Source organism: Mustelus asterias, chromosome 1 (genome assembly GCF_964213995.1).
Source record: "Mustelus asterias chromosome 1, sMusAst1.hap1.1, whole genome shotgun sequence".
NCBI lineage: Eukaryota > Metazoa > Chordata > Chondrichthyes > Carcharhiniformes > Triakidae > Mustelus > Mustelus asterias.
Window position 1 is genome coordinate 54203009 of NC_135801.1, and position 16395 is coordinate 54219403.

Genomic DNA, 16395 nt, shown 5'->3' on the forward strand with positions numbered 1-16395 from the left:
GAAGTCCTGCTTCCTAAACTCCTACTTGGACAATGAGTAGATGCTGTCATTCCACAATGCCCTTGCACTTGGGAGGCGGTAAAGCATCCAGGACTCTGGTTGGACAACAGGATCCCTAATTTCCAAGGTTCCCCCATTGTCAGATTTGGGGGGAATACACCTTAGATGCAGTGGGAAATCCCTCTTGGATATTCCCAGGTAAGCATTTGCACGGCAATTGCCCATATGTGCTAAGTTCCTCTGAACAGCAACCCCCCAACCCATAAGCCCAACACAGGATCCAAGCCAAACCCCACTGACCCGCAGGTCTGATCCTTCCCCTGACCCCGTCCTGACTCCAACACATCCCGCCTCCTCTCCCGACCCCCTTGCAAAATCCTATTCACTTACCTTCTCCCTCACCTGTCAATTTCACTGGGCCCTTTAACTTACCTGCTTTACAGCAGCTAGTGCAATTTAAAAAAGGAGGATGTGGCCTCTGAACCATGCTGGAGCCTACGAGGAATCTTTTGATGCAGATCTGGCGATCAGAAATGTCGGTGTAATTGTCAAGGATGGGTAAGTACATTTTACTTTTCGTAATTTCTGTGGGCCATCTCTTTCTGACACTAGTCAGAAGTTGCGGCCTAGTGTCCACTCTTATCAGCCTCCCAAAATGACTGCATTTGTCTTTTAGTAATTTCAGTAGTCGATTGTAAACTGCAGTGATTTACATCCAATTATCATCACAAAAATCTTGGGTTAATCCTTATTGAATTAACTTTCTGCGCTGTACAGCTGCAAAACATAATTGTAGCACTAGCAACACCTTCTTCCAAGAATGATTACTTCCAACAAATAAGCACCAAAGAACAGTTTTCTTCCAAATATGTTGTCTTTATAAGTAACATTAATAACTTGACAAATTGGTAAACAATACAGATACGAAAGTCTTGCAATTAAAGTAAAGCACAATACAGGCTTGTACAAATATGTAATTATCCAAGATATTCAAACATGTGGCCACTTAATTTCAGTGGTTAGAGAGTGCTTGTTGCATTGTTGAAAGTGCAATTTTTCAATGGGATATTTAATAAAGTCTACCTTTGTTGTGAAATGAGTGGCATTATGTGATGAAGGGCAGAGAATTCTTTTGGTATCCTGGTCACCATTTCTCCCTCACCAAAAAGACCAAACTGGAACTTCATCTCATCTGCTGTTGGTCATTGATAAATTATCTGCCTCTTTTGCGTACATCAGTGACTGCACTGCACATTCAATGAAGGATTATGAACTAAGCCTGAGGATATGAGATGATTTTGAATGGAGGCAAATTCTTTCTTTATTCCTCTTGCCTTACATTAGCAGATGGTAGATAGCAAATTCCTCATTTGAATTCTCTTCTGCTTAACATTTAAGCCGGTATTTTATGACCTCGCTCGGGCAAAGCTCGTAAAATCCCTCCCGAGGCCAACGGAGAAATCTGTTCTGCGAGCTGCACCTGCCCTGATTCCGGGGTAGGCATGGCAGTAAAACTCCGGCTTTAAAGTCAGTTGTCTTTCATGAACTCTTGATGAAAGATCATTGACCTGAAGTGTTAATTTTGTTTTTCTCTCTCTACAGATGCTGCCAGACCTGCTGAGTATCATCTCAGCATTTTGTGTTTTAATTTCAAATTTCCAACATTGGTAGAATTTTATTTTTGTATTGGTCTTTTCCCATTTAAGGTGCCTGATGTTTGGGTACTCCTATTGTTCTTGGTGTGAAATAGATCAGCTCTGGTAAATTTACTTTTTCTGAACCAGACTTTATCTATCCATGGTTTACAATCATTGAGATATTACTCTTGTGATAGTGAATTTTCAGTACAAGTTCATCTCCTGCGTTAACTTGGATTGGATTATCCAAAACAAAGGCAGCCTGCTTCCAATGAGAAGTATCACTCCAAGTATTCAGACTGGTTTCTGTGTCCAGATAAATTTCATACCAGAATGGGACTGCAGTTACTCTTCCAGAGGAATGGGCTTGAACCTATATGTTCAAACAGAATAACAGAAATGAGATTGTATTTCCGTAAAGATAACCCAAAAGAACATGCAATGGCCATGGCTCAAGAATCTGATTTTTTGAAGATTTGGTTAACATATATTTTATATTGCATTCTCATAGCACTGGTGACGGTAATTTTCATAAATGTATTATCTTCATTTCAAATTATGCCACGAATTTACTTGAAACTATCAAAAAAATCTGTAGAGAAGTTCAATATTTTGTTGAGAGATTTATGGAGAGGATTTCAGAGTTCAGTGGTGCAGACAATGGCACACATAGCTGCCAGTGGAGGGCAAATAAAATGGAGGTTGTACTAGACACCAGAACTGGGAGAAGACTGAAGTTGCTTGAAGGGTTGTGAGAATTGGATGAGATTGCAGACATGGGAGAGGTGGGGCCCTAGACAGACTTAAACACAAGTGCGAGAATTTTCAATTTCTGCATCATTGATAAATGTGGCAGGTTTTGTCCTCAGGTAAGCAACCATCTATGCTTTCAGAAAAAGTTACAATAATGGGGGCACGGCAGGGGATGGAATATGTTTTCACGGGCTGTCAAATAGGGCTATTGACAAGTGTAATGGAATTTCCAATATCTTCCTTCAAAATTACTCCCCCCCCGCCCCCCCAAAAAAATTCATTGGATAAAGACTTGCATTAATGTTGAAAATAAGCATGCGTTTAACATTTGCACTTAATTCTCTTTGCCTTGATGAATTAATTTTTCTTTAATTTGTATTTAACTTTTCTTTTTATCATGTACAAAAACAATATTTGGGGAATTGTAATTATTTATCAATTTCCATCTTCTTCTGGTTTGGGGTCATGGAAATCATACCGTGCAGAAGGAGGCCATTTGTCCCATCGAGTCTGCACTGACAACAATCCCACCTAGGCCTTAACCCCACTAATCCCTCTAACCTACTCATCCCGGGACACAAAGGGGCAATTTAGCAAGACCAATGCACCTAACCCACACATCTTTGGACTGTGGGAGGAAACCGGAGCACCCGGAGGAAACCCACGCAGACACGGGGAGAATGTGCAAACTCCACACAGACAGTGGCCCAAGCCGGGAATCGAACCCAGGTCCCTGGAGCTGTGAGGCAGCAGTGCTAACCACTGTGTCACCCCTAAGGGTCACAGTTATTATGGATAATGGAGGGTCTTAGTTTAGTTAAATTCAACAGGAAACAATGCATAGTAAGATCTCTAATTAACAGTAAAAGATCAGAACTGATTTTAGTTTATTTGTTTGAAATTTAATGATTCTAAATCATAAAACATATATTAAAAGTAAAACAAGACCTATGATAGAATTCTCTGCCTTTGAAACTAAGTGATGGATCGGGCAGGTTCCGCAGGGTATTTCATGCTGGGTGTCGTGGAGGGAAATCGCACTCGATTTTGTGCTTGGAAGCTCATTACTTATGCATAGATAAGTATCTCTCCAAATCATGCAGTGGAAACTGGTTCCACCGTGCCTAATAGGGTTGAAGGTCCAGGCACCATATTTAAACACTACTTGAACACACATTGACTCTCTCCAGCCCAGCTTTGTGAGGGAGCTTTCTCCAGGTGGGTGGCACAGTGGTTAGCACAGCTGCCTCAAAGCACCAGGGACCCAGGGCAGGTTCAATTCCGGCCTTGGATCACTATCTGTGTTGAGTTTGCACGTTCTCCCCATGTCTGCGTGGGTTTCCTCCCACAGTCCAAAGATGTGTAGGCTAGGTGGATTAGCCATGGTATATGCACAGGGTTATGGGGATAGGGCGGAGTGGGCTGGACTGGGCTGGGCTGGGGTTTTGGTGAGTCGGTGCAGACTTGATGGGCCAAATGTCCTCCTTTTGCACTAAGGTCGCTTTAAAAAAAAATCTGCATTGAAGAAGAAAGATGTCCTAAGGTTTAGTAATGACTTCGGGGAGGCCTTCAAAAATGGAATCTGACAACACTAGGATGTCTTCCATCCCAGGGATAGTTCCAGAGAGCTCACCATGTTGGCCTGGGAAGCAATTAAAAGCGAGGTCAGCATTTCGGACAAGTGCCTGAGAAACACGTTACAGTGCAGGAAGAAAAACGAATGAATGATCTCATCCACTCTACCAGGGTGTGTCAACATTCAACTCACTCCAATCTCTCACTCTCAATGGCATCAAACACTCAAAAGGGTTACACTGCTCAAAAATTTCACACAATATTAGCAGGGGACACACAACACTGATTGCCTCATGGGCACTTTATCACCAGCATCTCATCGATCATGCTGCACAAACCCATCCTTATCTCTGACCGAGAAGGGCTCAGCAGGGGTGCATGCTTCCTGCTCCATCCCTTCTCATCACATTCCAGTCATTATCTTCAAGCAGGCCAAGCTTGTCTACAACAAGAGGGAGAGATCCCAGACTGGAAGAGGAGAGCCAACATGCAGGTTCCGAGTTCGAGGAGGATGCTGTCTGCCCAGTTGATGGGCAAGGACAGCGATCACTCCTGTGGGGAAGGAAGAGTGCGACCTTTCCCAGCAAGCTAATACAGTGAGCCCCCCACATGTTCATCACATCCTGACATTCTCAGTGAGTGCCATGCAATGTTGTATTCCGTCTGTTCATGAACTAAATCTATCAGCTCTGTTTTACACACCAGACAGTAGCATGTCCAGACAGCTTCCGAGCCAACATAAGTCCCAGCCAAGGAAGCTGAGGAGCCACTGGAAGAAAATTCATCACTGCATTTATCTGCACTTTCCATCAGCTCAGAGACACACCCCCCAGTGGATCCTAGTTATAAAGTACACTCAGGTTCACATTCTGGGGAACACCTCATGGACACATCCTCACAGCAGTAGGCAATATCTGCTGCTTAATAAGCTGTGTGTCACCAAAAATGCTCTCTGACTGCTGATTATTTCCAATATTTTGTGATTTTTCAATCTGTGATGTATATGTTTTTGTGACTTGTCTCCAAATCCCACCCTGCATGAAAATCTCCCCTTCAGATCATTTCCTCCTGATTTCAGCGAATGCATTGCAATTATTTTCTGCTGCATTGTCTAATTTCATTAAACTTTGGCAGTGTTGTTTTGAACTTCTGATTTTTGGTAGAATGTATTTGTCTCCTGACTCAAGTATTTAATATTTTGGCATAAAATTGTTTACTTCGAGCAAAAACATCTCATGGACACATCCTCACAGCGTTGGGCAGTATCAGCCTTGCAAGATGATGCTGATGTGCTTTTATTTTAAGACTAGATTCAACCTGACTCCTGTGAATGTTTGGATCCCTCTAGTCCTCCTGGAACTCCACAGTGTTCTGGTAGAGCTCCCAACATTATTCTCCAGTCATCCTGGATCCCATCATAATTGTGGGCAACATTCCAACCATTCCACCTGAACTCATTTGGCTCACAGGGCTTAGGCAGAAAGGGCGAGACAGGGTAGTTATTTTTATCCAAACCTATATAGGATAAGGGTAACTATGAATGATAGGCCAGTTCGGTGCTTCCGGTGTGGGATGTGGGAGTTCCTGGAAACACCTAGCCTCCCGGAGGTTCACATTTGCGCCAGGTGCATGGAACTGCAGCTCCTGAGGGACCGCGTCACGGAACTGGAGCTGCAGATTGCTGACCTTGGTCTAGTCGGAGAATGAGAGAATAACTGACATGAGTTATAGGGAACTAGTTACACCGGGGCATCGGGAGGAAGACACGTGGGTCACAGTTAGGAGGAGTAAAGGTCAGAAGGGTAACATACCAGAGAGTACTCCAGTGGCTGTCTCTCATAATAGGGAGGGCTCGGCGACAGGTGTGAGAGGGGAGGGGAGTGAGCAATTAGTGAAGGGGTCACCTGTGGTTGTCCCACTCCAAAACAAGTATATTGTTTTGGATAGTGTGGAGGAGGATGACTCTACAGGGGTAAGCCACAGTGACCAGGTCACTGGCACAGAGTCAGGCTCTGTGGCCCGGAAAGGAAAGAGAGGGGTTAGGAGAGCAATAGTGGTGGGGGCTGCATAGGTTAGAGGCACAGACAGGCGATTCTGTGGGTGCGAACGGGACTCCAGGATGGTAGTCTGCCTACCTGGTGCTGGGGTAATGGATGTCTCCAAGCGGATAGGAGGCATCTTAAAAGGGGAAGATAAAGAAACGGATGTCATTGTACACATTGGTGCAAATGACGTAGATAGGAAGAGCAGGGGGATCCTACGAGAGCAATTCAGGGAGTTGGGAAATAGACTAAAAAGTAGGGCCTCCAGGGTGGCCATCTCTGGGCTGCTCCCAATGCCTCATGCCAGTGAGGCTAAGAATAGGGAGTTAGTACAATTGAATGCTTGGCTAAAGGACTGGTCCAGGAGGGAGGGCTTCATTTTCCGAGATCAATGGGAAGTTTTCAGGAGAGGGTGGCACCTGTACAAGAAGGACGGGTCACGACTAAGTTGGAAGGGCACGAATATCCTGGCCGGGAGTTTTGCTAGTGCAGTTCGGGGGGGGTTTAAACTAGTATGGCAGGGGGGTGGGGATCAAAATATTAGGTCTACAAGTGTAGAGGCTGGGGACGAGCTTGGGGCTGGGACAAGGCTGGCAAAGAAGAAGAGCACTCAGGGGGAGGATGACCTCACTGGGCCTGGAGGTCTGGAGTGCTTATACTTCAATGCAAGGAGCGTAGCAGGTAAGACAGACGAACTTAGGGCCTTAATGCTCACGAGGAATTTGGATGTGGTTGCGGTGACAGAGACTTGGTTGAAAGAGGGACAGGACTGGCAGCTGAATATTCCGGGGTACAAGTGTTTTAGGCGAGACAGAGGAGGGGCCAAAAGAGGTGGGGGAGTAGCAATATTAGTTGGAGAGCATATTACAACGGTGCAGAGGGAGGACAATTCAGAGGGGTCGTGTAACGAGTCACTCTGGGTGGAGCTTAGAAACAGGAAGGGCGCAGTCACTATGTTGGGGGTATACTACAGGCCCCCAACAGCCCAAGGGAAGTGGAAGAATGGATATGTCAGGAGATACTGGATAGGTGCAGGAAAAATAGGGTTGTTGTAGTGGGAGACTTCAATTTCCCTGGCATAGACTGGAAATCGCTGAGAGCTGGGACTCTGAATGGGGAGGAATTTGTAAAATGCGTACAGGAGGGTTCTTTGGAACAATATGTAGATAGCCCGACTAGAGAGGGGGCTATACTGGACCTAGTTCTGGGGAATGAGCCCGATCAGGTCTTCAAAGTTTCGGTAGGGGAACATGTGGCAAATAGTGACCACAATTCTGTTAGCTTTAGGATAGTGATGGAAAAGGATGAGTGGTGTCCCAAGGGTAAGGTGTTGGATTGGGGGAAGGCTAACTTTAGTGGGATTAGGCAGAAATTGGCAGCTCTTGATTGGGAGAGGCTGTTTGAGGGTAAATCCACATCTGGCATGAGTGGGAGTCTTTTAAGGAACAGTTGTTAGGGCTACAGGACAGGCATGTGCCTGTAAAAAAGAAGGATAGGAAGGGTAGGATTCGAGAACCGTGGATAACCAGGGAAATTGAGGGACTGGTCAAAAAGTAAAGAGAGGCGTATGTTAGGTCCAGGCAGCTAAAAACAGAGGGAGCTCTGGAGGAGTACAAAGAAAGTAGGAAAGAACTCAAACGGGGAATTAGAAGGGCAAAAAGGGGTCACGAAATGTCCTTGGCAGACAGGATTAAGGAGAATCCCAAGGCATTTTATTCGTACGTTAGGAACAAAAGGGTTGTCAGGGAAAAAATCGGACCTCTCAGGGACAAAAGTGGGGAATTATGCTTGGAGCCCAAAGAAGAAGGGGAGATCCTAAATGAATACTTTGCGTCGGTATTCACAAAGGAGAGGGATGTGTTGACTGGGAGTGTCTCGGAGGGGAGTGTTGAACTGTTGGGGAAAATCTCCATTACAAGGGAGGAAGTGTTAGGTTTGTTAGAGAATATAAAGACTGACAAATCCCCAGGGCCTGATGGAATCTATCCAAGGATGCTCAGGGAGACGAGAGATGAAATCGCTGGGCCTCTGACGCAAATCTTTGTCTCGTCACTGGACGCAGGTGAGGTCCCAGAGGATTAGAGGATAGCTAATGTGGTCCCGTTATTTAAGAAGGGTAGGAAGGATAACCCGGGTAATTATAGGCCGGTGAGCTTGACGTCTGTGGTAGGGAAGTTGTTGGAGAGGATTCTTAGAGATAGGATGTATGCGCATTTAGAAAGGAATAAACTCATTAACGATAGTCAGCATGGATTTGTGAGGGAGGTCATGCCTCACTAACGTGGTGGAGTTTTTTGAAGAAGTGACCAGAATGGTTGACGAGGGAAGGGCCGTGGATGTCGTCTATATGGACTTTAGTAAAGCATTTGACAAAGTCCCTCATGGTAGGCTGGTGAAAAAGGTAGGATCTCATGGGATAAAGGGGGAGGTGGCTAGATGGGTGGAGAACTGGCTTGGTCACAGAGACAGAGGGTGGTAGTGGAAGGGTCTTTTTCCAGCTGGAGGCCTGTGACTAGTGGTGTTCCGCAGGGCTCTGTATTGGGACCTCTGCTGTTTGTGATTTATATAAATGATCTGGAAGAAGGTGTAACTGGGGTGATCAGTAAGTTTGCGGACGACACAAAATTGGCAGGACTTGCAGATAGTGAGGAGCATTGTCAAAAGCTACAGAAGGATATAGATAGGCTGGAAATTTGGGCAAAGAAATGGCAGATGGAGTTCAATCCTGATGAATGTGAAGTTATGCATTCTGGTAGAAATAATGTAGGGAGGAGCTATACGATAAATGGCAGAACCATAAAGGGTGTAGATACGCAGAGGGACCTGGGTGTGCAAGTCCACAGATCCTTGAAGGTGACGTCACAGGTGGAGAAGGTGGTGAAGAAGGCATATGGCATGCTTGCCTTTATAGGACGGGGCATAGAGTATAAAAGTTGGGGTCTGATGTTGCAGATGTATAGAACGTTGGTTCGGCCGCATTTGGAATACTGCGTCCAGTTCTGGTCGCCACACTACCAGAAGGACGTGGAGGCTTTGGAGAGAGTGCAGAGGAGGTTTACCAGGATGTTGCCTGGTATGGAGGGGCTTAGTTATGAGGAGAGATTGGGTAAACTGGGGTTGTTCTCACTGGAAAGACGGAGGATGAGGGGAGACTTAATAGAGGTGTATAAAATTATGAAAGGCATAGATAGGGTGAACGGTGGGAAGCTTTTCCCCAGGTCGGTGGTGACGTTCACGAGGGGTCATAGGTTCAAGGTGAAGGGGGGAGGTTTAACACAGATATCAGAAGGACATATTTTACACAGAGGGTGGTGGGGGCTTGGAATGCGCTGCCAGGCAAGGTGGTGGAGGCGGACACACTGGGAACGTTTAAGACTTATCTAGATAGCCATATGAACGGAGTGGGAATGGAGGGATACAAAAGAATGGTCTAGTTTGGACCAGGGAGCGGCACGGGCTTGGAGGGCCAAAGGGCCTGTTCCTGTGCTGTATTGTTCTTTGGGCATAGCAGCATCAACATGAACAATGTGGACCTCACCCCTCTCCATCTCGAGGGTGTGTGCATAGTCACATACAGAGGAGGACCACACCCCCTACCCCACGCCACCCAGGAGAGTTTTGAATACCCCCCTTTGTATTAAGTATTTCCACTTTACATGCTGCAGGTGCTTCCGCTAACCATGACCGTCCCATATACAGTCCAGACAATCCCACCGTCACTGACTGTAAGACTATGAACATGCCCTGCACACAAAGCGGTGCCTTATACCAATTGAGCACACAAGGCTTACCACTTCCTGGAACGGGATTATGACGTGCATACTATGTATAGCCCTGTTACGTGGCCCAGGAAGCCCCAGAGCTGTCTATAATCTGTCACCTCGAACTTTTGGTCCAAGACCAGGAAATATGACTGAGCTATCCCATTCCTTAATAACTGATCACAACATGGTCTCCCTCTGCCATCCCTCCATGAGTCTCTAAACAACACATCCCTCACGTGCAAGCCTTTACCCTCCCACACCTCTAGGCGTCTCTGTGCAACCCATGCATCAGGTATCACACTAACACAACATCCACCTCGTACACCGGAATATGTGAGCACAGCCTCACATTCATACAGTTCGATTCACATCCCCCCACTCTGTGCCTGAATTTTACCTTCCATGACAGGCTCCAGCTTCCCCACCCTCAGTCTCCCATCTGCCTGCCAACGTCTCTTCATCTTCTCCTTTCTTCCAACCTGACCCTCAAACTCTACCATTGCCCAATGTCCCCCTTCTCTTTCCCTTAACCCCACCACTGCCCATTATCACCTGCCACTCCATTACGCACATACGCACTGCCATCAACTGCACTTATTCCCAAATATGATTCAGAGCGGTCTAACTTCCTGCTGATATAGCGCTATACTGGAAGGGGCTACATGATTCCAGCAAGTGGGGTGGCATGGTGGCACAGTGGTTGGCACTGCTGCCTCACAACGCCAGTGTCCCAGGTTCAATTCCAGCCTCGGGCCACTGTCTGTGTGGAGTTTGCACTTTCTCCCCGTGTCTGTGTGGGTTTTCTCCGGGTGTTCCAGTTTCCTCCCACAGTCCAAAGATATGCAGGTTGGTTGATTGGCTATGATAAACTGACCCTAGTGTCAGGGGAATTAGCAGGGTAAATGTGTGGAGTTAAAGGAGTAGGGCCTGGATGGGATTGTGGTCAGTACAGTCTTGATGGACTGAATGGCCTCCTTCTGTACTGTAGGGATTCTATGATTCTAAGTAGCATACGTAAAGAGCATTCATGACATAGTGATAATGCATGAAAACAGCATTCCCACCATGGACCAGTGGGAAACCCAACCCACCTCCAGCTCACCATGGAAGTGGTGGGGGAAGCATTCTAAACTTTTCCCACCGGCAGGAATCTGATTTTTGGTCTCTCTCCAAATTTTCCACTCCTACCCATCATGAAACCCACCACAGACAGGAGAGGAAAATTCGCTTGTGGAGTTTGTACACTGAATGACTTAGCTTTTGAAAGATGACCTTACCCTGATTTCACTGTGCAAATCATCAGTGGCCAGACTCATCAGATCCAGCTTTAACAGTTCCACTGGCTCACTTAATCGGACATGAGGCAATGTTGATAAATGCAAGAATACATGGACTGGTACCTGTAAGGAAAATAATTATATTTAAATTAAAGCTATTTATTACATGTTCTGTGCAATCATTTATAAAAATGAATTTTAAGTATTATTTAATCTATAAAAATAGATGAGGAACCTTGAACTGATTGATGAAAGGTGCAATATTGAACCCCAGCGTGGCTTCTTTTCCTTGGACGGAACTTTCTTGCTGTAATGTCTCAGATTCGATGAACATCCCATATATTTTTATGCACTGAGGCAACAACTTTCCCTCAGGTCGAAGCAAACATCTAAAAACAAAATACAAAAATATTACATGTCCCAATAATGAAGTTGATTCAACAATAAACTTTAAGCTTTGTGTCTTTCCAAGGTTGATGGACCACATCAACATGCTTTGCTCTAGGCACTATCTTGCACTTTTCAGAGCTAGAAATGATACAGATATAAACGAAACATGAATTTACTTAAATCTTTAGGAGCCTTTAAATGTAGTAAAACTTCCTAAAGCGCTTCCTCGAGACAGAATCAAAAGATTAGACACTGAACCAAAGAGGAGGGATGAAAAGTGACCTGAAACAAGTTGTTTTTAAGGACATGATTAAATGAAGAAATGCAGAGATTTAGACAGATGATTTCAGAGTGTGAGTTGAGGTACAGATTGAACAGAGGTTGGTGTGCAAGAGGTCAGAGAAACAGATGGGAGTTGCAGAGCTGGAACAATCTGTGGGCCTAGGGAGAAGCAAAACTATGAAGAGATTTAAATGGAAGTGTGAGAATTTAAATTTGAAGTATTGGTGAGTAATCGTCAATGTAAAATGAAAGGACAGGAAGATAAGGGCTAGCAGGACTTGGTGCAATGAACTTGGAATGAACTGAAGTTTCTGAAGGGTCAAAGATGGAAGGGCAGCGAAGAGATCTTTTGAATAGTCAATCTGGAGTGGACAGAGGCATAGATAAGGGTTGGAGCAATAGCGAGGTAGAAGAGGAGGAGCCTGATGGCATAGAGAAGTAAACAATCTTTGCAACAAAGAGAATGTAGAATCATTAAAATACGGAGTTTGCAGTGCACACCAGAGTACGTGGATTAGTTGTACCCATGAAAACATTTAAAAGATAATCTCCCAAGTCTCAAATTTAGTGAAACAAAGGAATGCTCATAAGCATTTAATATTCTTCCTGGTTGAAGCTGGTCTGTAAATGACAGATTTAGTTTAAAAGCAAATGTTTAGATGTGCTTAAGCAATGTTCATTCAATTGTTAAATTTCATAAAGATAGGATTTGTAGGTTAGGTTTTTATAGAATGCATTTTTTTAAAATGCTTATAGAAATTATAATCAACATTAACTGCAGAAGAAGAATTGTGATGCAGTGTAATTATACGTACATTAGAATAATTTTAGTATCGCTGAAAAAAATTCTGTCAAAGTTTTTCAAAGCTTATAGTATAAATTGTTATCCTTTTACATTTGATATTCTTTCCAATTGTCCTGATGAGAGCAAGATGAAAAACCTTGTCAAAAAAAAAAATCAGCAATACTCAGGTTCTGTGTTACTAAACAACTGTAGAATACAGGAAATTAAATTTCATATGAAAAATACATTCTAATCATTCAATGATATGGGAATAAATACTGTAATAATTGATAGGAGTGCAGTTCTGGCCTTCACGTTTACCAGGCAACAGTCCCCAGCCTATTGGGCAGCCCTTTTCACAGCTCACTGCAGCTCTAAAATCACCTTCTACGACAGGGTTGCCCAATCCGCTGTCCTTTAGAACTGGCAACCACGTGCTACAGCCTTAAACAGTTCCAATTACACTCATTATTCATTTGTTTGTTCTGTTTGAAAATTGTGGACCTTAAGGATTGGAAAAGGCTGTTTTAAAGTTATTGCCTAACCCCTGGATAAATATTAAATTTATCCAGGTTTTGTTAGTGGCAGCAATTTAACATATACACAAATTAGCAGGAATATAGAATTCAGCACTCCATCCCACCCCATCGCAGGCTCTGATGTACACACAGATGTGGTCCAGAAGAATAAAAGTTCAGAGAGCCCAACTACCTCAGTTAAATGTGACAAATTAGGTCAAACTTAAGTTACCTGTGAATTTTCCTTCCGTTTCACCATTGTTGACAATGGCGACAATAGGTCTTAGGTTTCAGTTGCATCTTTTTAAACAATTAAAGAAAAGCTGACATACCTAGCTAGAGTTGCTTTCTCCACCAAACCTTGTCGTATGAGTCCACACGTCTCTATAGCATCAAGAATAATCACACTCCATAGTTTGCCTGTTTGAGGTCTTTGTAATAGTGTAGAGTCATCCTCCAGGTAATTGTGCCAAAACTCCAACACATCTTTTGAAATTTCATTAAACTCTGCCAAAGCGCTTAATGCGGCTTGCTGCTGTACTTTTTCCAAGGAACTAAAAACTTTAACAGGTCCCAACTTGGCAGCGATCAAGGGCAAAATGGAAAAACCCTCTGATACATCCAGTATGCACAACATATCACTGGTTAGATCTGAAGAACTTTGGCAGTTTATATTCATATTTAAACTGTCATCTATGGTCTGTGAGAAACATATTCCACCATCCACTAATGTTAATGAAGACAATATACTGCTTAAGGCGGATTTGAAATGGTCATTATATTGAGTGTTATTGAGACGAGCTATTTCTGAAGATTCGAGCATACAGTGTAGCAGGGTCATTCTGGGTTCACTCGTAGTCTGAAGGTTGGCCAAAGCATCACAAAGTTCAGCTTCACCTGCAAGATTATCACTCATTTGATTACTCATGGTATTCACTTCAATCTCCATTTTGTGTTCATGGCTCAATACAGCAATACTGTGAAAAACCAGGTATGAGTTCTTGCAGGAAACATCAACTACCAGAGTATTACCAGGTTTCACTCTCTGGCCTAAAACAGGAAAAAAAACAGACATGAGGAAAATAGAGCATTGCATTTGAATCGAATTACCATTAAAAAACAACAGTCCATATATTAATTGAGGAATTTGGATGACATACCATAACTCCCATGTAATGTTGAATAATTTATGAGTCATGAGAACCACTGGAATTATGGCAATTTATTCAAATCACTCACGCACATGAAGCCTGCTCCAAGTAATCAATTTTGTGCCAAAATATTAAACACTTGAGTCAGGAGACGAATACATTGTACCAAAAATCAGAAGTTCGAACAATACCGCCAAAGCTTGATGAAATTAGACAATGAAGCAGAAAATAATTGCAATGCATTAGCTGAAATCAGGAGGAAATGATCTGAAGGGGAGATTTTCATGCAGGGTGGGATTTGGAGACAAGTCACAAAAACATATACATCACAGATTAAAACACAAAATATTGGAAATACTCAGCAGTCAGACCACATTGTTGGTGACAGACACACAGTTAATTAGGCAGCAGTGGAGAGCTCAAGGTCAGTCTTCCACCATGGAGACTAATTGAGGCCCTCAAGTGGCTAATTATGGGACACTTACAAGCCTCCTCCCACTGCGTAGTAGTCTAGCAGAGGCGGGGGAGCACTGCCAAGTGATTTTGATTTGATTTGATTTATTATTGTCACATGTATTGGCAGACAGTGAAAAGTATTGCTTCTTGCGTGCTATACAGACAAAGCATACCGTTCATAGAGAAAGAAATGAGAGAGTGCAGAATGTAGTGTTACAGTCATAGCTAGGGTGTAGAGAAAGATCAACTTAATGCAAGGCAAGTCCATTCAAAAGCAGATGGCCGCTCGGAATATCCTCCATGTGGGATCAGGTAGTGTGGGGTGAAATCATCCTGATCGGACACCATGTGCCTCACAGAGGGCCCTGCCCAGTGGTCTCTGTCTCCCTGCAATCTGTGCAGGCCCAGCAGTGGCTGCAGCTCCTGGTGACACTACTGGGACTGGTCACTGATTGCCTGGCAGCCCTTTAAGGCAGGTTCCTCACCTTTAAAAGGGATGGGAATCGCAACGTCAGACAGTTAACTACCTGATGGGCACTGAATCCCATCACGGCTCCTGGAATTAATTGCGGCAGGGTTGTCACTAGCTTTCTGGCTAATGGACAGATAACCATTGTGTGGTCATTAAATTTAGCTCAACGTTTTACATTAATAACCTGACTTGCGAGTATTTCCAACATTTTCTTTTTTAAATTTCATAGTAATTTGCTTTTGTATTAATGCTATATTTTCAGCACTTGTGAGGAAAAGTCAAGAACAGTCATGAGATGAAAGATTTGAAACTGCATGTTTTTAACAGATAGACTTTATATAAATTAACATGAAGTACAGTATATGCACAAAAAAGTATCGTGGCTGGAAATCTCTGACCTCGGCCGCGGCTGGGATTTTCCAGTCCTGCTTCTATGAACGGAAGTTTAGCTGAATGCCAAATTCTGCATTTTGCTGGCAGCAATAATGGGACGTGCAAGATCAGAGAATTCCAGCCAATGTCTCATTTTCACCCACCCTTCCCCCTCCACTTCCTCAGGAGGCTAAGGAAATTTGGCATGTCCACTACGACTCTCACCAACATTTACAGATGCACCATAGAAAGCATTCTTTCCGGTTGTGTCACAGCTTGGTATGGCTCCTGCTTTATCCAAGACCACAAGAGACTACAAAAGGGTCGTGAACAAAGCCCATTCCATTACTTAAACCAGCCTCCCACCCATTGACACTGCCTACACTTCCCGCTGCTTTCAAAAAGCAGCCATCAAAATTAAGAATCCCATGCACCCGGACACACTCTCTTCCACCTTCTTCCGTTGGGAAAAAGATACAAAAGTCTGAGGTCACATACCAACCGACTCAAGAACAGCTTCATCCCTGCTGCCATCAGACTTTTGAATTGACCTACCTTGCATTAAGTTGATCTTTCTCTACACCCTAACAATGACTGTAACACTACATTCTGTACTCTCTCTTTTCCTTCTCTATGAACGGTATGCTTTGCCTATATAGTGTGTAAGAAACAATACTTTTCACTGTATACTAATACATGTGACAATAATAAATCAATCAAATCACTTACCTATTTATAGCTCAATAACTGTATTTAGATATTGAAAGTCCTGTGGTCAAATCAAGTAGCAATATAAATGTCCTCCAATTAAATATTGCGAAGAGTGAAGGCATTGTCTTCAGCCCTCAAACTCCATTTTATTAGCCACCGTCTCCATTCTTCTCCCTGACCATTGGCTGAGGGTGAAGCAGAATGCGCAACC

General features: G+C 43.8%; 1 protein-coding gene across 1 annotated transcript in view; it reads right to left on the reverse strand.

Moving 5' to 3' along the window:
- Positions 1 to 862: 862 nt before the first annotated feature.
- prmt9 (protein arginine methyltransferase 9) overlaps positions 863 to 16395 on the reverse strand; it is a 63406-nt gene continuing 47873 nt past the window's right edge. Inside the window, exons 8-11 of the mRNA XM_078212352.1 lie at positions 13355 to 14072; positions 11284 to 11437; positions 11049 to 11171; positions 863 to 2010 (exon numbers count right to left, since the gene is read on the reverse strand). Of these exons, the coding sequence (XP_078068478.1) occupies positions 1792 to 2010; positions 11049 to 11171; positions 11284 to 11437; positions 13355 to 14072 (1214 nt within the window). The 3' untranslated portion in view covers positions 863 to 1791. The remainder of the gene's footprint in view (positions 2011 to 11048; positions 11172 to 11283; positions 11438 to 13354; positions 14073 to 16395) is intronic.